Source organism: Herpailurus yagouaroundi, unplaced genomic scaffold (genome assembly GCF_014898765.1).
Source record: "Herpailurus yagouaroundi ecotype Mexico unplaced genomic scaffold, PumYag 160, whole genome shotgun sequence".
Classification (NCBI taxonomy): Eukaryota; Metazoa; Chordata; class Mammalia; order Carnivora; family Felidae; genus Herpailurus; species Herpailurus yagouaroundi.
The window spans coordinates 35,602,197-35,623,634 of NW_024412401.1; the positions used below are offsets into that span (position 1 = coordinate 35,602,197).

At 35.6% G+C, this 21,438-nt stretch overlaps 1 protein-coding gene across 1 annotated transcript in view; it reads right to left on the reverse strand.

Annotated features, from left to right (window-relative positions):
• SHOC1 (shortage in chiasmata 1) overlaps window positions 1-21,438 on the reverse strand; it is an 87,458-nt gene that overhangs the window by 16,602 nt on the left and 49,418 nt on the right. The window contains exons 15-22 of the mRNA XM_040481954.1: window positions 19,923-20,096; window positions 16,851-16,955; window positions 13,321-13,499; window positions 11,748-11,820; window positions 5,718-5,784; window positions 4,319-4,497; window positions 2,688-2,805; window positions 1,012-1,123 (exon numbers count right to left, since the gene is read on the reverse strand). Of these exons, the coding sequence (XP_040337888.1) occupies window positions 1,012-1,123; window positions 2,688-2,805; window positions 4,319-4,497; window positions 5,718-5,784; window positions 11,748-11,820; window positions 13,321-13,499; window positions 16,851-16,955; window positions 19,923-20,096 (1,007 nt within the window). The remainder of the gene's footprint in view (window positions 1-1,011; window positions 1,124-2,687; window positions 2,806-4,318; window positions 4,498-5,717; window positions 5,785-11,747; window positions 11,821-13,320; window positions 13,500-16,850; window positions 16,956-19,922; window positions 20,097-21,438) is intronic.

Genomic DNA, 21,438 nt, shown 5'->3' on the forward strand with positions numbered 1-21,438 from the left:
GAAAGCCACCTACAGAGTGTCCCTATTCAGGCAAGGTCCTTTGTAGATAGAGATCTGGCTACTCATAAGGGCAAAATAAAATACATTTAAAAGCCCATGGGATAATCTGCACTGATTGCTTATTACTTAAGGAAGGAAGCAGTCAATGGACTTCCAGGAATTGCTCTCTAATGGCCCATCATTCCCTTTTTCCTTTAACACAATTAAGTTCTATAGAGTGAATGATTCAGGAAATGTCTTACTCTGACAGTAAGTTATGTAACTGAATTAAAAGTTTTCCTAAACAGTATTTCCCCCAAATAATTGTTTTTTAAAAACTTCAAATATGTAAGACATGGTATCTCTCAAGAAACCCTCTAATAAAGCCTGGTGTTTCCATCATATAATTCCATATTGTTAACATTTGCTCATTAAATCAGACTTATGTTATCACAATCTTTGCCATTAATTTATACTCCATACCATCAAACTTGGTTTCTGCTCCCCACTCCCACCCTACTGAATTAATTTCTTTGTACTCCAATCAAGCAAACATATCAAGGAGATTCAGTCAAGAATTTGTAAATCTTAAATTCCAAACTATAGGGATTTTTTAACGAGAATCTTTTTTTTTTTTAATCAGCTTACTTATAGGTAACCCCACTTACTTTAGAGGAAATCTCATATCACTAATCATGGATTAATATACTACCACCTGTTAAGAAGCATAGTAGCTAGGATTTGATTTTTCAGGTTTTCAACACTATAATTATTCTATAAATATATTTTAAAATAGTCAATATATAACATTAAAGATTCCGTATTTGCTTTGTCCTCTTAAAGTATGTTAAAAATTATAAGGCATTGAAGAAGTTTGGTAATAGTAATTTTGTATAGTGATGATTTTAGTACTTGTGGTCCATTTGTAAAGTTTTGGAAGAAATCACTAATATTATAGTTAAACTCTCTATAGTAGAGCTAATAATAAATTACACAGATATTTGGCTTGTATTTCTTACTGTCTAGTTTTACCTGCAAAACTATGGCGGTGTGTTCATCAACTGTCACCACTACATAACACTCTGTACTTCCAAAGAGTTTCAGTGACTCACTGCAGCTTCTCTCCACTAGTGTGATATTATAGCTGTAAAATACCATATTTTTAGGTGACATCATGAAATGACTAAGAAAAATTCTTTTGTTTTATTATTTTTTTAATGTTTATTCAGTTTTGAGAGACAGAGAGACACATGAGCAGGGGAGGGGCAGAGAGAGAGGGGAGACACAGAATCCGAAGCAGGCTCCAGGCTCTGGGCTCTGAGCTGTTAGCACAGAGCCCAACACAGGGTTCAAACCCACGAACCCTGAGATCATGACCTAAGCTGAAGTCGGCCGCCCAACCGACTGAGCCACCCAGGCGTCCCAGAAAAATTCTTTAAGAAAGTCTGTATTGTCCTTTTGCATATTAAATTATTTTAACGACTGCACTTTTTCCTTCATATATCAATTTATTCTACTTTATAAATTTGAGGAATTAAATTATGATTTATTCAGTATATATGAAAAATTCGTTAAGATGTGCATTGCCGTAGGTATTTTACTAAATATTACTGCACATAATACTATTATAAATGTATTGACGAATTTCTTCCAGCTTTTTAAATAATAATTCATGAAATCAAAACACTTTGTAATAGACTAAAACATTCTGCATTTTTCAGAATTTTCTTTTCTCTTTCCTTAAAACTGGCCTAGATTTTAACTACCTTTTGTAAGCTCATAGTTTTCTGTGAATGCCCCATAGCCTTGAGATTTAAAAACAAAAGCATGGAAAATAGATCTGTATTATTTATTTATTTATTTTTAGATCTGTATTTTAATTAAGGTCACAGCTCAGTTATTCCTCCTTGATATATAGCCCAATGTCTAATATTTCTGTGACAACTTGTATGCTGTGATAAAGTGTTTTATATGATTTTAAAATGTTCAGTGCTGGTCTGACCTCAGTACTTAAAGTCTAAAAATTTGAGAATTTATTTAGAACTTCATAGTCCTATTTCCCAGGCAGTATTTAAGGCACTCTAAATAAGAACACTCATTCTCCATATTATCAATGACCCAAAGATATGACCATATAATTCACAGAAAAAAAAGACACATAAAGTGTTCGTACTTGCTGGTAACAAAAGAAATGAAATTAAAATATAAATTTAAACAATAATGGGGGCGCCTGGGTGGCTCAGTCGGTTAAGCGGCCGACTTCGGCTCAGGTCACGATCTCACACTCCGTGAGTTCAAGCCCCGCGTCGGGCTCTGTGATGACCGCTCAGAGCCTGGAGCCTGTTTCCGATTCTGTGTCTCCCTCTCTCTCTGACCCTCCCCCGTTCATGCTCTGTCTCTCTCTGTCTCAAAAATAAATAAACGTAAAAAAAAAAAAATTAAAAAAACAACAACAAAAAAAACAATAATGAAACATTTTTTTCTCCACAAGATTGATGTATATTGCCAAAAAAGATAACATTCAGTAATTATGATGGTGTACTACAGGGAGAGAAGTGTAACTTGACATAAACTCTTTGGAAAACTATTCATATGATATAATTGCAGGCTTGAATCAGAGAGAAATAATAATACTGCATATATAGCATAATGGTTAGTCATTTAGAATATATATACCCTTGCTAAAAGTTATGAAATCAATAACTTACTTGGATTCTAGCAACTGAAGAATTTCTGGAGTATTAAGAAGTCCTTCAGATGCAAAAAACACATATGGAACCTGAATTTCCAAAAGAAAGCCCCCAAAACTATCCAGCAAGGTTCTTCCTAAATGAGAGAAAGCTTATAAATATTTGTTTCTCATCTTTCAGCTCTTTCTCTTTTTTACTAAACATGAGAATAACAAGTGTATGTTCAAGGAGCAGTATAAAAATAAAACATATTCACTGTAAAAAATCAGAAATCAGAATAAAGAAAGGTCTGAAGAATAAAATAAAAAGCATATGTTATCCTATTACCTAGAAATAAAACACAGTTAACAGAATTTACTAAAACTACTATATGATACAGATCAATAGGAAAATAATAAATACCTCAATAGATAAATGGACAAAGAACATTAACAGGCAATTTACAAAAGAATGGCTATATAAGATCAATTCATGTATGAAAAGATATGGATAATCAAGACATTATCTATAATTAATTAACTATAATATAACTATAAAATATTTTCTGCCTATAATTCTGTCAAAGACTTAGAATAATAATACCTACTTACTATAAAGATATTGGGAAAAGGATTCTCTTACACTTTCTGCACAAATACGAATTGAGATAGCATTTCTGGAAGGATATTTGACAATATGTAAATGTGTATATACTTTTGACCCAGCAATTCATTTCACTTCTTAAAACAGTATATAAAATTATATAATACACTACTATAAATCTTGTAGTACAGTAGTGGAAAACTGAAGTGTAAATGCTCCAAATAAGGAATGGTTGAATAAATTAAGTTCATCTTCAAGAGACTGGAAGAAGCCTCTACCTATAAACTAGGATGCTTTTATCTTTTCTTGGGCCATGTTTCAATTATTTAATCAATTTAACATTTAATTCTGTTTATCAAAAATTCCAAAGTAACCATTATGGTGACTGTATTTTAGAATTGAACTAGAATGTCTCAGAATTCAAACTTCCCACTCAGATTTGAGGTGGATAGAAAGTAATTTATGGCAAGTATTGAAAGGAATGCCCTGGGACTAAAAATGTACAGGCTTTTTTTACTTAATGGATGTGAGAATTCACAATCTGAGTCATGTGAAGCTTAATGGATGTGAGAATTCACAATCTGAGTCATGTGAAGGGTTGCTGAGAAATACAGAGAAGCCAAATGATATACAAAGTGGTTTTAGAGTCTTCTCTAAGTGTCTGTGTGTAACTTTTTGTTGCATATTAAGTTTTCTGAATCAGTCAACATACTACAACAAAATTTCCCCTAAAATTCAATTAAAAATATGATATAAATGAGATACGAATACAAAATGCGATATAAATACAAAAAAATGCGATATAATCATAATTAAATTTGGCTATTATAAATAAAACTTAGAAGGTAAAGAGATGAAGACAGATATCATCAGTAAAGCTTACTTTACAAATGAATATGAGGTAAGAGGGAAAGAACCTGCCCAACGTCACACCTGAGTGGTGAGGTTAGAGCTTGAACTCAAGTCCTCTAATGCCATAGCTCATTCTCTCTCCACAGATCAGAAACAGAAAACAGACAATTTCCATTCTACCTCAGCAACAAAAGGACTTTAGTTTATATCCTTACTCTTTAATACTGTGTCTGGAAGAATCACTTTAAAGGCCATGTGAGGAATATTCAATTTCTCGCAGTGTTTAGTCCAACAAGAGTTTTCTACAAAATTGTATTCCACCACAAATGAGAAGTTACTCCAGGGGAAATCTGCTCCAATATATTGATTATGTGCAACTACACAGGAACTTGTACTGAAGACAAAGGAAAGCCAAGAAAATGGAATTATATTTGTGTCATTATTTACTTAGAAGGCTAAAAAGATGACTGTTTTTGGCTAGTTTATTCTTCTCTAGTCTGTGCCTGCTTATCTTGGAAAGGCACTGGTGTATTTTCTGTTGATTTGTTCTCCAGTTGTGCTAATCTCTCTTTATCTTTCCTTTTGATGGTCATACATTTTTTTTTTAAGGATTTTATTTTTAAGTAGTCTCTGCACCCAATGTAGGGCTCAAACCCATGATCCCAAGATCAAGAGTCACATGCTCTTCTGACTGAGCCAGTCAAGCACCCTGATGGTCATACATTTTTTTAAAAAAACAGGACTACTTCACATCCCCAAATGCAAAGGACTATTAACTGAGTCCTATCAATAACAGACAAATCACCATGAGAAATCAATCTCATTCTCTTATACATGTGAGGCTTTCATCTTTGAGGATCTATATAATAGAATATTATCTGACAACTTTGAAATGGTTTTTCTTTTTCTCAGTGAGCTTCACAGATGCTTTAGCAACAACAAAAGATGGATACTTAAATATCATAAGTTTATCTTTTCCATCTTCAGATTCCATATAATAGCACTTGCTATAATGAAAAATCTCTACTGATATTTTCTATATAGAGCAATCCAGATAGATAATAGACATAAGTGCTTTTATGAGCTTCTACTTGATTTACACCTCTTTTTATAATTTGGATCTCAGTATTGGAAATAAATAATTTCTACATAAAATAAGGCAAAATAAAAACATTTTTAGACATGTCAACACTGAATTTTATTATTAGCATGCTCTCACTGAATGAATTTCTAAAGGATATACTTCAGGAAGAAAGAGAACTCCAAAGAAAGGAAGGAGATATAAGAAACAATGCTGAGCAAAAAAACCCAAAACTGGTATAAACAAGGGTAAGTCTAAATGGGTACTTCCTGTACTAAAAATAACAATGATAATTCAGGGATATTGAAACAAGACTGAACTAAAATTCTGGACAACAATAATATATAATACATAAGGTAATGACCTGAGTTCAAGTGTTCTAATATAATACATTTTTCAGGAAGAGGAGAGAGATATTGATTAATTTCAGGTTTTATTAAGCCTTTCTAAAAAGTTAAATTCCAGGAGAAATTGTGAAGAAATCTGTGAAACTGGTATGTTTATTTCCCATAGATGAATAAATACATTTTTACCCATTTAAAACACCTTCAGATTCCAGAAAATCATTTCTTTTGTTTTGTAAGACAGTCAGTGTTAAACCTGTTAGAAAAGAAGAGTAATACAAAAAAGGTTTTTTTCAGTGTTCTGTTTATATAGAAGTTTTAGGTGTTCATATATTTCACTACCATAACAATGAATTAAAGATCTGTAAACAAGGAAACTGCTTAAAATACAATTTTCTGGATTATTTTTCTGTCTGTGGTATCAAAGTTTGACGCATGGGCAATATGTCCGGTATGTGTGTATGTTTTGTGTGTATAAGCATGGAAAGTCTGAATTTATGATGTAAAATAATAGAGTGGATCAAAGCCTTAATTTTAAAGTAACCAAATAAGATACTCATCAATTCTGTACATTTAATTTTATTTGTTAAAAATCATGGTTGATTTCACCTTTTGTTCTCTACTCAAAAATTTAAGTACATAATGAAACAGCAAGAGACTACATTTTGATGTCATTTTTTTCCTTTTTTAAAAATTACCACCTTAACTTTTTGGTTTTTGTTGTTGTTGTTGTTTTGTTTGTTTGTTTGTTTGTTTGTTTAGAGAAAGAGAGGGCACAAGCAGGGGAGAGGAGCAGATGGGGAGAGAGAAAGAGAGAGAGAGAATCTTAAGCAGGCTCCACACTCACTGCGGAGCCCAACTCAAGGCTCGATCTCATGACCCTGGGAGCATGACCTGAGCTGAAATCAAGAGTCAGACGCTCAACCTACTGAGTCACCCAGGTGCCCCCGTTTTTTCCTTTTTATTGGTTGTGTAAGAAACAGAAGATCTATTGGATGCCACCTGCACATTAGATTCACTTCTGCTTCTCAACTATAACTTAAATTTCTATGTTACTAATTTCTTAACAAAAAATTAATTTCAAAAATTCTTTACCCATACATACAGTTTATTTTTGGTAGGCATAACTGGTTTAGGAATAGCTAGTTCCAGTTAAAATAAAACTTACACTCTATTGGTATACTTTCATCAGTTGTAAAGTTCATAAAGGCATGATGTAATAATAACAAAGTAATGCTTACTTACTCATGTTTACTTGGCTTAATATGACAATAGTTGTGGTAGAAATAAGAAGAGGATGGGTACTATTTGTCTTCTGTATATAAATTTACAACGTATTATTATTATTTAAAAATTTTTATTTTTAGTAACCTCTACACTCAATGTGGGTCTTGAACTCACAACCTTGAGATCAAGAGTCACATGCTCTACTGGCTGAGCCAGCCAGGCACCCCAAGATCATATTATTTAAAATCTAATCTCCAGGGGCACCTGGGTGGCTCAGTCGATTAAGCATCCAACTCTTGATTTCAGCTCAGGTCATGATCTCCCAGTTTATGAGATCAAGCCCTGCATCAGGCTCTGCACTGACAGCATGGAGCCTGCTTGGAATTCTCTCTCTGCCCCTACCCCACTCCAGCTTTCTCTCTCAAAATAAATAAATAAACATTTAAAAATAAAATAAAATAAAATAAAATCTAATCTCCTTACCTGATTTGTCTTAGCTATGATCCCAAAGCAGATTACTTACTAAGTGAACTGCTAGGATCTTCCAAAAACATAGACGATGAAACCACAGTTCTATTTTCTAACACTAGACAGAAAAAAAAAGGTCTTACTCCTAGACAGAGAGGACAGCTGCTAGTTAGAAGGAGTAAAAACATTTTTTCAGCTTAGAGAGTTAATATTTTTGTGTTAGTAGACCTTGTTGAAAGAAATTGGAAGAGTAGTGATGATATAATCCCAAAAGCCAAAGAAATAGGCATGTTCAGCATGAAGCCTAGATAAGAAGTGACATATACACTAATAATTTGTCCATGTGTCTTAGGTGTATTAAAGGGAAAGTTGCCCCATTAAGTAGGTTTAAGTATTCTTCTCTGTGGGGCAGAAATATCAGAAATATTTCCTCAGCTTCTTCACAAAAATATTCCTTCAGTTACCCAGATCCCTTGGTTTTATAATGCTAACATTGCTCATCACTTTCCTAACTTAAAAAAATGTTTTCAACTAGCCTGATTCCAGACAGTTGTAGCAGGTTCAGCTTCACAATTGTTAACTAATGCTTTACCAATTTCATACTAGAAATATCTTGTGAATTTAGTAGATAAGACCTCATCTGCCCAGGACTGGAAAACTGAACAAATAATAAGATCCAAGTTTGCAAATTTGGACTCTAGACACATGATAATGTCATCAAGAAGTAGCACTTACAGGGGAACCTGGGAAGCTCAGTCAGTTAAGCATCGGACTCTTGGTTTTGGTTCAGGTCATGATCTCACAGTTTGTGAGTTTGAGCCCTGAATCAGGCGCTATGCTGTCAGTGAGGAGTCTGCTTGGGATTCACTCTCTCTCCCTCTTTCTCTGACTCTCCTCACTCGCTGTCTCTCAAAATAAATAACTTAAAAAAAAAAAAAAAAGAAATAGCACCTAATACAGTTCTGCTTGAAAGAATCTTCCATTCTCACATTACTATAATTTAATAGTTAATTTTGCTAACTGCACTGATAAGCAGACATTTGTAATATGTGTATATGGTTCAGTTTAATCTTTTTCACTAGTCCCAGTGTACTAGGTATATAGAGAGGCATTCATTAGCTCATCCAGTTATTAATTTTTATTAAGTTCCTTCTATATTCCAGGCATTTTTGTGGATGCTGGGAATACAAATTAGGGCATAGTGCTTATCCTCCAGAAGCTGACATACTAGTGAGGAAAGCAGACAAGAGAATCAGTTGGTACAGTCCAGGATGGTACGTAGCGCCTTAGAAGTATGCACGTAATACCCTGAAATCACAAAGGAAAGCATTTAAATCAAGGCTTCCTGAACAAATGTTTTAACTGATTTTTAAAGGATGTGTAGGAGTTAGCTGTTAAAGAAGGGAGAAGAGCACCATTATAGCAGAACAGGAGGCATAAGGGCATGGAGAAAGGAAACAGCATGATAAAGTTTGGTAGGGTTACAGCAAAGAAATATATTGGGAGATGGTCAAAGATGCAATTTATAGAGGGAAAATAAATAGTAAAAAAAGAATGACATAGGTTGAGTGTGGTATTTTATTTTATTTTTGAGACCAAAGGGCTTGGGGTGCCTGGGTGGCTCAGTCGGTTAAGTGTCTGACTCTTGGTTTTGGCTCAGGCCATGATCTCACAGTTTCATGAATTCAAACCCTGAGTTGGGCTCTGTACTGACAGTATGGACCCTGCTTGGGAGTCTCTCTCCCTCTCTCTCTGCCTCTCCCCCACCTGCGTTGTCTCTGTCTCTCTCAAAATAAATAAATAAACTTAAAAAAAAAAAAAAAAAGAAGACCAGAGGGCTTAAAGATTAAGGGAGAGTCATTAGAAAGGAAGGCTGGGCTATGGAATAACTTAAGGAACACACTGATGCAGGAAGAGATATGATCCAAAGCAGAAATGAAAAATTGGTTTTCAAAAGGAGGAGGTTCACCTCCTTTATAAAGAAAGGAGGAAAAGGTAAAAGAAGAAATTAGGTAAGTTTGTAGATGGTAGGGAAGAAAACTGAAGATTCTTACCCCATTACTGGACATTAAAAAGCATAATTCTCTTTTTTTAATGTTTATTTACTTATTTTGGGGGGAGGAGACACACGCACATGAGCAGGGGAGGGGCAGAGAGAGAGAGAGAGAGAGGGAAAATCCCAAGCAGGCTCTGCACTGTCCACACAGAGAATGACATGGGGCTTGAACTCACGAACTGTGAGATCATGTCCTGAGCCAAAATCAAGAGTCAGACACTTAACCAACTGAGCCACACAGGTACCCTGCATAATTCTCTTAAAAATGAGAGTCATGAAACCTGGGTTGTGGGATAGAGCCCCACATGGGGCTCCACATTAACAGCACAGAGCCTGCTTGAGATTGTCTCTCTCTCTCCCTCTGCCCCTTTCCCTGACTCACACTTTCTTTCTCTCTCTCTCTCTCTCAAGTAAAAAGAAGAAATAATGAGGGGATGAGTAGCATAGTGGGGGTTTGTGGTATAGCCATTAGGTGGATAAGAATGGGAACTAAGAGGGGCGCCTGGGTGGCGCAGTCGGTTAAGCGTCTGACTTCAGCCAGGTCACGATCTCACGGTCCGTGAGTTCGAGCCCCACGTCGGGCTCTGGGCTGATGGCTCGGAGCCTGGAGCCTGTTTCCGATTCTGTGTCTCCCTCTCTCTCTGCCCCTCGCCCGTTCATGCTCTGTCTCTCTCTGTCCCAAAAATAAATAAACGTTGAAAAAAAAATTAAAAAAAAAAAAAAAGAATGGGAACTAAGAACATACAGAATGGTTGTTAAGAGGTATTAACAGCCCATATAAGTTCAGAGAAGATAAGTTTGTAGTGGTACCAAACTATTTTATTTTTTCTAATAATGCTCAGGAGCTCAGGTATAGAAACAGAGAAGTTAAATGTCTTGATGGATTCAGAGCTAAGGTTTAAATGGAAGGTACATTAGAAGGACAAGACTGATTACAGTCATGGGCACATCACCAAGTCTGGAAAGAGAAGAAAGTGAAACAAAAAAGGAGTCGACAGATTACAGATCTCTAAGATGCTGAACATCATGAAAGAGTTAATGTAGCTGTAGACAGAGAGCAATATATCAGAGTTTAAAGTTCAGAAGTAGCACAGTTCTGCATTATTACAAGGTTGATGGCATAGCCAAGGAATGAATATCATTTTTGCTGTGGGGGTCAACAAAACTATAAGGTCAGAGTGTTGAATCATCATTCATGTTAAAGACACCTAGGACAATGGCAGGACTAGGAGTGAAAAGAATACCCTGAACCAGGTGCAGAACTGTCCACAGATGACAGGGAATGTTCAGGTGGTAACTAGAGGATGGCAGTTGGAATGGTAGAAAATGCTGTGGCAATATGGCATAACCTCAGAGATAGAGGAATAATGTTTTGGAAAGGATAAAACAAGAAATTAACCTTCTCATCCCTATGATATATACATATCTTATATATCTCATGTATCTCATATATATACATATGTGTACATACATATATATGTATACATACATATGTGTACATATACATATGTATATATATATGTGTGTGTATATATATTAGAAAGGAAGGCTATAATATACATATATATATACACACACACATATATATGAGAGAATTATCAGCTTTTTTATGAGAGGGATACAGGGGAAGCCATATCATCTGGGGAAAGCAGGGTTTCACTTAAGACAAGGAGATGAAATTGGGGCACCTGGGTGGCTCAGTTGGTTAAGCGTTCTACTTAGGCTCAGATCATGATCTTACAGTTCATGAGTTCAAGCCCCATGTCGGGCTCTGTGCTGACAGCTCAGAGCCTGGAGCTTGCTTTGATTCTGCATCTCCCTCTCTCTGCCCCTCGCCTACTCACACTCTGTCTGTCTCTCTGAAAAATGAATAAACATTAAAAAAGACAAGGAGATGAAAAAGGAGAAGAGTTTAAATATAAGCAATATGTAAACCATAGCACAAGGTGGAAAGAATTGGCAGAGGGGGCAATAATGCGTAGAAGAGTTGAAGAATGACACTAGAACAAGACAGACCTTAGATGAAATCCTGATTCCCTTACTTGCTACCTATGAGATGTGGCATGCTACATCACCTTTATGAATTTTAGTTTCTTTATTTACTAAAACTGATGTATAGAGTTGTAAGTATACAGTATTATGTAGCAACTAGTAGATAATTAATAAAAGGTGTTAATTGATAATAATAAATACATATGATATATAATGTATGTATAAGTACATTACAGTATATTTATATTGCAGACTTAAAGTCCAGATTTATTTCAAAACTGGTTATATCCCACTGAGTTATATACTTCTAAAGGATGAATTTTATGGTATGTTATTATATCTTAATTTAAACACTTAGATCACTACATTTGTATATGTTCAAACATTTGTTATCAAATGAAGCATAATTTAAGACTCCCAACTGCCATAAATAAATAAATAAATAAACAAATAAATAAATAAATAAATCTCCCTACCTTCCATTTTGTTAAGGATTTTAATGAGTAAATGTTTCTCACCATCTGAGTCCATTCTTATTATAATCAGCACCTGGTCAAAAATAAGAATTTCATATATCTCTGCATAATTATTCTTTTCATAGTTATGCTACTATAACAAAAAAAAAAAGCTTCACTGTTTACATGAAAATAATGACAATAAGATTACCAAGTAAATATATGTTATAAAAGATGTCAGTGCTTAAACACAGAGGAATAAATTCTGGTAAGATCAAATATCAATGAGGAAAATATTCTAGGGTAGGGCATTCTTAGCATTCATGCACTTCCATATAGGTGATTGTATATATAAGTTGTCTCTGCCTGCATTGTTAGTGTTAAATTTGACTCAGACAAGTTTGAATTTGTTAGAGAAAACCAATGATTTGCTGCTATACTTTCCTACTTACCATCACAGCTCTTTTTTGGCACGGGGTTGGGGGGAGGACAATAAATCAATTTCAATTTTTTAAATTTCTTACTGATTATTTTACTTTATTTTAATGACTTAGGCAAGTTATCCAAGTAACCACAGAGTTGGGGATAAAGATATAGGAGGGGCAAAGAGGAAGAAGAAGAAGGCCACATTTACATCCAGATTTTGTGTAAAGTATTTGAAACATTTTTCAGCTTGAAAACATTTAAGAAAGTATTTCTTCTTAAGTCTTTTTTTTAAATGTTTATTTACCTTTGAGAGAGAGAGAGAGAGAGAGAGAGACAGACAGACAGACAGAGCATGAGCAGGGAAGGGGCAGAGAGAGAGGGAGACACAGAATACAAAGCAGGCTCCAGGCTGTCAGAATAGAGCCTGATGCAGAGCTCGAACTCATGAACTGTGAGATCATGACCCAAGCCAGGTGCTTAACCAACTGAACCACTCAGGCTTCCCCTCTTAAATCTTTAGTAATGCAACCTTCATATGCTTGAAGTAGCATGGGCAAAAATCCCCAATATAATCCAAGGCATAAACTAAGAGCTTTTTTTGTAGAATCATATGAGATGAGATTCTGGCTCAATATCTAAAAATAAATTATTGTAGTTTTGTTATCTGGTATATGCCCATGAACTTACACTTGATCTTAGCCAAAAGGCTGAGAAGCGATATGCCCATGAACTTAAAAGTACCAGACAACAATTTTGAGATTTGGAGAGTCAATCCATAGAGAACTCTGTATAATAAAAATTAAAGTATTTTTAAATTCAAGACATATGAACAATGATGCAAAATCATCCTTTCTCTTGGTCTGATTCTGTTTTGTTAACTTACTTAAGGAGAAAACTGTCAAGGGACCAAATAGTCTAGACTACTTCATAATTTCAGAGTTAAATGCAAAAATCTATCTTATATCCAATTCCTTTTTTAAAATTAATTTATTTAAATTCAAGTTAGTTAATGTGTTGTGTAGTATTGGTTTCATGAGTAGAATCCAGTGATTTAACACTTACGTATAACACCCAGTGTTCATCCCAACAAGTGCCCTCCTTCATGCCCATCACCAATCCAATTCTTACTTAAGCTGATTACCGTTATCTGCTTTATTCCAGTACTTACATTAATCTGCTGTTCACTCTGCATCCAATTTAGTATCTGGCATCGCAGTTCTTGTATCTTGTAATTGGTTTCAGGCTTTTTTTCCCTAACAAACTGTACAATCTCCAGCTGTCTCCAAATGTTGTCCAGATAGGAGCCTAAAATGCTTCTGTAGATATCTTTTGCATTTGACAAATATCCTGTTAAAAATAAAAGTAGGGGGAAAAGGCATATCTTTTCATTCTTTGAGAAACTCCATGGTAAAAATTAAAAGGAAACAAGAGTCATAACAACTAAAATTTACTTTAATCCTTTTATGATTTTGATCAAAGATATTGATTAATAGAAACCTTAAAATTGAGTAAAGCTTAAAATTATGTACCAAATGTCTCCTTTTAAGCTACCACAACATACTCGAATATATCCCATCTTTTCCTGCCTTCTGGCTTGATCTACACTTACATGCAAGTCTTATGGAAATGCCACCCCATTGGAATTTTCTTAGTATTTTATCTGTAGAATAAATAGATTGTACTTGATTTTTGGTTCTTTATGTATATGACAATCTCAGCCTATAAGCTTGGGGATAAATCCATGATATTCATGCATAATTTATTTGTATAACTGCAAAAACAGCAGAGCCTAAATTCAGACCCACTACAAGCAGTTTCCAAACACAGAATCCTGCGACCTATCCTTGCAAGTTCATCTTCAGTAAATTTAGATTGTATCCCGGGGTTTTTTGCCTAAAAGCTCTCCTGGTAATTCCACAATACAGTGAGTTCTATGAATTACTGAAAAGCACCTAGCATAGTAACTTATGTCGGTCAGGTGTTCACTGAATATTTTGGCAATAAATAATATATTTTAAAATTATGTTTATGTTCACATTTTTATATTTATGTGCATATTCAAATTTTACATTAGTACAGCTTGACTGATGGGCAATTTAGACTGACTTATGTTCTTTGTTTTTAAGTTTATTTTTGAGAAAGCAAGAAAGGGGCATAGAGAGAGAGGGGAGAGAGAGAGAATCCCAAGCAGCCTCTGAGCTGTCAGTGCAGAGCCCATCGTGGGGCTCGAACTCAAGAACTGTGAGATCATGACCTAAGCTGAAGTCCGACGCTTAACCAACTGAGCCACCCAGGCGTCCCATGTTCTCTCTACCTTCTAATTTCCAAACCTCTTGCTGATTCTCTAGATCTAACTTTCTGAATGAGAAGCCTAATCCAGTACCATCCCTATTTCAATGGCACCCTATCATCTACAGAATAAGGTCTGAGCTCTTTTGTGCAGCTTACAAGGCTATTCATGATTTGGCTCTTTTTTATGTCTTCATGCTTAGTTCTTACCACTTTCTACCTTGTACTCTTCACTTTAACTACATGGAACTGTATGCAGCACACCCACTGGGTCATTCTTATGGGCTCTTAATTCTGCCTATAGTACCCTTTCATACTTTATTTACTTAGCAAACTCGTACTTATTTTTTTTTTTTTTAGTTTTTTAACGTTTATTTATTTTTGAAAGAGACACAGCATGAACAGGGGAGGGTCAGAGAGAGAGGAGACACAGAATCCAAAGCAGGCTCCAGGCTCTGAGCTGTCAGCACAGAGTCTGAAGTGGGGCTGGTACTCACAAACCATGAGATCATGACCTGAGCTGAAGTCAGAAGTTTAACAGACTGAGCCACCCAGGAGTTTATTTATTTTTAAATAAACATTCAGCTTAAAGGTAACAGTCTCCATCCTTTGTATCATTAGTACCTATCTTTACTACAGTACCCATTACACAATACTGAATTTATTTATGGGTTAAAGCCCAGAAGTGAGACTATACCTTTAATCTTGAAAGTCATTACCTTGCTAGCTTGGGAGAGGTAACAAATTCGCAGCTGGGAGAAAAAAACAGAATTCTAGAAGGGTACAGGGCAGGCAGCCAGACCCCCATGGACCTTTCTTTCTCTGCCACTATGCAAAGAAAAAAAGAAAAGAGGACAACCTAATTCACTCTTTGACTTTGAGAGGTTTAGAGTGAGAAATCTCTCCACTAAAAATGTCCAAGGTGTCTTGGTTATTCCTTATGGCTTGGGACCTAGGGCTTAAGAAGTTTGCTTGCCAACAAGAATTTTAATTTTACTTCTAGAGTATTCCTCAAGGTAGCCAAATAGCAATGACCAAGTTTGATTGAGCAAAAGTATTTCTTTGAGGAGCAAAAATCATTCAGCCCAAATACATAGTTCTTAATGGTCTCACTTAATCCTTGTGTAGATCGTAAGAGTACTTAAAGGTGAATATACTTCAAATAATCCTCCATAAATATTATTTCTCTAATTCTAATTCTCTAATACTAGTAAGTTTGAGCAGCAGTGAGTCACAACTGCACTCTCTCTATAGCACGGAGAGCTCAGATGTTTTAGATTCTGATATTCTGCCTTATTATTATGCTTTAATAATCAGCCTTGCTTTTGGTAGGACTGGTGACCTTTCATGGAAGCTGATAAGTATAATGAAAACAGATGACTAAATAGAAGGACATGTGACATTACACCCTTACACCAATTGCAGGTTCTGTAAACTAGGGCTGGAGTCCCTAATCCATAGTTTTCTTGGGATGGAGGTAAAACAACCTGATCCAGCGTCAATACCCATGTGGTTTAATTGGAGAAGAAAGGAAAAGCAACATGTTAGGATTTCTAAAGGTAGCTGTAACATAGTTATAATACTTGACCAGATAATACTAATACAATACTTGGCCAAATATTATTATTTCCAGTGCTTAGAGGGAGGACAGCTGTAACTTATTGCTGCTCAGTATTTACCAAAACCGTGGATTAGAGAAATAGTTGTCTGGGTCATAGATTAGACAAAACCTCTGGCTCACAAATCAGAGAAAAATTATTTTCACTTTATATTTTAAATAGGTTCTAGAAATTCTAAATTATAAAACAATTCTATAAGTATACCATTACTAAACAAATCTAAATAATCCTGCAATAAGGGGCCTAAAGCAGTAGTAATGTATTGAGACAGATATTTTAATGATTTTGATAGTTTGGAAATAATTTCCAAAATCTTAACATTTTGTAATATATTCAAATAGTTTGATTTTTATTTCTCAAGTAATTCATATCCTAATTTACATGTAAAACTAAAAAAATTATAAAATATCTTACTACTAATAATTTGGTTATATTAGTTATATTCACCTAGCAAAGATTCAAAGCCACGACATTCAATAAGGACCTAAAATGTACATGCCAAAATATCATCTTACATTAAAAAGTAGTGCATGAAAATGATTATATAATCAAATCTGCTTGAGGCCATTATGAGTCTACAATTCAGGCCTAGATTAGAGAATCCTAAACCTATTTTTTTAAATGATGGTATTTATTACAAATGGTTTCTTTCAATGAATATAGGCAGCATAAAATATACATTCTATTAGAATTATGTCAAAATGTATATAGTGCTTAATGTGCAAGTAAAAGAGGAAATAAAAATATTTCAATAGGACTAAAAGGGGAAATAAAAAATTATCCCACTAACCCAATGCTGTGTCCAAGCAGCATGTTAAAAGGACATCTCTAATTGTTACCAGAAGATGTAAGAGAGCAGCATGCTTGTATGTCATTTCTCTTTCATCATTCATACCTAAGCAAGCAGAAATATATTTAAAAACATAAGATACACATCAGAATTTTAGAACATGTATCAGAATGCTTAACAATAATAGCTAACATTCATTATCAGGTGCTTACTATATGCCAGGCTGTAGGTAAGCTGGTTATTTCATTGAATCTATAATAATAACCCTATCAGACAAGTTTATTATGATCCTCATTTTATGGATGAGGAAATAGTCTGAACAAGGTTAAGTAACTGTCCAAGGTCACTTTGTTTTTGTTTTTTTTTTAAGTTTATTTATTTATTTTGAGAGAGACAGAGACAGCGTGAGTGGGGGAGGGGTTGAGAGAGAGAGAGAGAGAGAGAGAGAGAGAGAATCCCAAGTAGTCTCTGTGCTACCAGTGCATAATCTCACGAAATTGTGAGATCATGATGTGACCAGAAATCTACAGTCAGATGCTTAAACAACTGAGCCACCCAGGCGCCCCTCTAAGGTCAATTTGTGAATAAATAAGTGGTGGAGCTGGCATTCAAACCCAGACAGCTAACCTTAGTGTTCATATTCTTGTTGCTTACAAAGGATATTCAATTATTTCTACTCTTGGTAGGAAAAAAGGCCAGTGATTCCCAGTTATGAAACAAAAAGCAAATTCAACTCATAACTTGCCAACTGGTGAAGAGAAAGATGGGGATCATAACATAAAGCAATACCTTGAAATGGAGGTAGGCACCTGGGAATATTTGTCCAAAGATATGACTCAAACAAGAGGTGTATTTACAATACAAGAGATGTATTGGCTACTTAATGTGTTCCATGTAGTTCCAGAGCTTTCTGAAGATGATAGATTGGATTTTACTATGTGCAAAAGTGAAACCAAGAAGATAGGAGTCTAGGCCCACTGCCCCAATTCAACCAGAGAAGCTCTACTTTTCCATGTTTTATATAATGGGATCCCATGAAATATTTATTTGTGCAAAACGTTCTGCTGAAAAATTTGAAAATTGCTCATCTAATCAATTAGTGAAGATCAAGGCAAATAAGAAGTAGTCACTGGGAACAAGGGGCAACAGGAGAACCATTTATGGGTTAGTATATTCAGCCCCTCTAAGGACTTGTGGAAACAAGTCAATCATGACCTGGAATGGATAAGAACAGGGCAGAGAAACAAGATTTGGTATCATTTTTCTTCTGTCTTTAGGAGAACATTTCTTGAACATCTCTTATCATGCCAATCTGCAGCTGATGAATTCTTTCAGCTTTCATGTGTCTGAAAACATCTTCATTTTACCTTTGCTTTTATAATATGTTTTTGCCTAGTGTAGACAACTAAGGTTTTTTTCTTTCAGTATTTTAAAGATTTTACTCCACTGTCTTTTCACCTGAATTATTTCTGACAAGAAATTATGTCATCCTTATCTTTGCTTTCCTTATGTAACATACTTTTTCTTTTCCCTCTGGCTGCTCCTACAATTTTCTCTTTACTGCGAGTTTTGAGCAATTTGATTATGATATGCCTCGGTGTGGCTTTATTATGTTTCTTGTGCTTGCTGTTCACTGAGTTTCTTGGATCTATGGGTTTTAGTTCTTACTAAGTTTGGAAAGCTTTCAGTCATTATTTTTTCAAATATTTTTCTCTTTACCCTCTTTTTACCTCTCCTTTGAGAATTCTGGTTGCTATTATGTCTGGCTATCTGAAGTTGTTTCATAGCTCGCTGATGCTCTTTTCTTTCTTTTTTTAGATTTTTTTTTTACTTACCCGTGTTTTATTTTAGTTTCTAGTGCTATGTCTTCAAGTTAACTAATCTTTTCTTCTGCAATATTTAATCTGCCATTAATCCCATCTAGTGCATTTTTTCATCTCATGCATTGTAGTTTCATTTCTGGAAGCTTGATTTGTGTCCTTTATATGTCCCTAACTTACTGAACATATGGAACACAGTTATAAAAAGTTTTAGTGTACTTCTCTAATAATACTAACATCTTTGTCAGTACTGAGTTTGCTTCGATTGATTATTCTCATTATGGGTTGTGTTTTCCTGTCTCTTGTTATGCCTGATAATCTTTGATTGGATGTCAGACACTGTGAATTCTATCTTGTTGGGTGCCCCATGAATTATGAGTTTTTCTAGCTTAGCTGGTGGTAGCAGGCATTATTCCCTGCCCTGTGTGAATGCAGGGTGCTATTCCCTCTAATCCCATCAGATGGTTTCCTTCCCCAACCTCAAGTGGTTTCCTCATATACACTCTTTGATCAGTACTCTGCCGAATACTCTGTGTGAAGCTCTCTGTTCTCTAATATTCTATCCTTTGACCTCTAGCCAAGAGGCTACATGGCCTTTGGTCTCCCTGGACACTCAGTTCTGTTTCCTCAGTGCAGACTGTCCACTTGACTCTGCCCCGATACCTCTCCCTGTGCTATGGCCTGGCAACTCTTTCAAGGCAGTAAGCTAGGGCAATGGTAGGGCTCACCTTGTTTCCCATCTCTCAGGAATCACTGCCTCACTGCCTGATGTGTAGGGTCTTAAAAACTGGTTTCATGTATTTCACCTTTGTTTTTGTTTTTTTTTTTTCCTCCTTGAAGGAGGGTAAATCCAATCCCTGTTTCTCCATCTTGTCCAGAAGCAAAAGTTAAGGAGTGACTTTAATTAATCTATTTTTTTACCTCCCCCCCACCCCACTTTTGGGAGGGAATTAGGTGGTTCAGATGTTAACAATAATAGGGTTAATTTGGTTTGGGGGCAATAGGAACCTGTCAAGTAATATATGCCAATTAGGAGTATCACTGAGAAGCAAAGCCAGATGATATTCATTACCTGTTTCTCCTCACTTAGCTGATCCTCCAATATTGGTTTATGGTTGTCATATGCTGAATTACAGTTATGCCTTCATCCATGACTAATTACTATACCTTCTACATTCAATTTTTACTCATTTGATACAATAATCCATAACTTTATATTCTTTTAAATAGTATGATTTTTATTTGTACTCACCTTGAATAGCATCACTTATTACTTTTTCTTGTTCCTTTAAGAGGAATCTTGTTTCATCAAAAATGACAGTGGCAAATGTCCAATTAGCAGCAGGGAGAGTACAGAGGCATACAAGATTTTTTAAGATAGGAGTAGCTGCTGCTTCTAGGAGACAGAATGCTTGGCACTGGCTATCTGTGAAAATAAAAGCATTAAAGATAGTGTTTTATAAGGATGGTATGCTTGCTCTTTTTGACAAACCAATTAAACATGTCACTTCTTGGAAAACTGAACTCCATCCTAATTCTTTTCTGAGTAAAGATCAAGAGATTGTACAGAGGCTCATTTTAGAATATTTATTCTAAATAAACTAATAACAACAAAACCAAAAACCCTCTGTAGAATTAGTATAATTTTATGACTATCCTGCTTATTAGAAAATATTTATTCGTTAACTAATTTGGCATGGCAAGTATGAAGAGCCATATAAAGAGAACCGCATAATTTTTTTCTTCTCCCCCCACTGAAATTAGCTTACAACCTTAAGCCAAACAAATTTATAACAATGACAAATTGTTTCTAGTTTTCACTAGAATGTCAATAAAGATTTGCATTACCATCTAAAGGTTGTAAATAAAACTGAAGAGAATGAAAAGATATTAAAAAACAGTGTCATATTTTCTTATTGATGTTAATAATGAGCATATTGTTTTTGCTCTGAATTTTTAAAATTTATTTTTCATTTATTCTGAGAGACAGAGACAGAGACAGAGTGAGCGAGGGAGGGGCAGAGAGAGAGAGGGAGACACAAAATCTGAAGCAGGCTCCAGGCTCTGAGCTGTCAGCACAAAGCCCAACATGGGCTTGAATTCATGAAACTGTGAGATCATGACCATAGGACTGACACACCACATGCACCAGCAGGTAAGACTTCCAGAGGACTCGGTCACACCAGGAAGGCAGGTTGTATTTCATCCCTGTGGCTTTCTGCTTAGTGTAGGCGTATTAGTCCCGAGTCAGTCTTTCAAAACGGTAGGCGGGCACGAACGTGATTTCTTCCTCCTCAAAGTGTAAGAAGACCTTCTGCTTCTTCCTCTCCATCACCAGCTGCTCATGGGACAGGAGGTCTGCGTACTGCTGCTGCTTGATCTTCTGGACAATGGTTTCTGCCTCCCAGGTGGGAAGGTCCACACAGTAGTTCAGATCACCAAGCCAGAAGAGGTGGGTAAAGTGGTGAGTGGTGTTAAAAGGACTCAGTTTCTTGTCTCCCAGAGCAGAAGCCAGAGAATGTTCATATAGTTTTGGTTTTGCCTGAGTTTCTTTTCACTTCCAGAAGTCAAATGGCTGTTAACAAAGCCCTAGGAGGTTCTGTTGAACATAAATGACACCCCCACGGCTCCCTTGTTTCTCAGTGTGTTGGCGATGCCCGTCTTCACATTGTTGGTGCAGATGTGACTGATGTGGTTCTCATGCTCCGGCTTGGCCAGCACTACAATTTGGATATTCCAGAGGGTCTGGATGGCAACTGTTTTAAAAG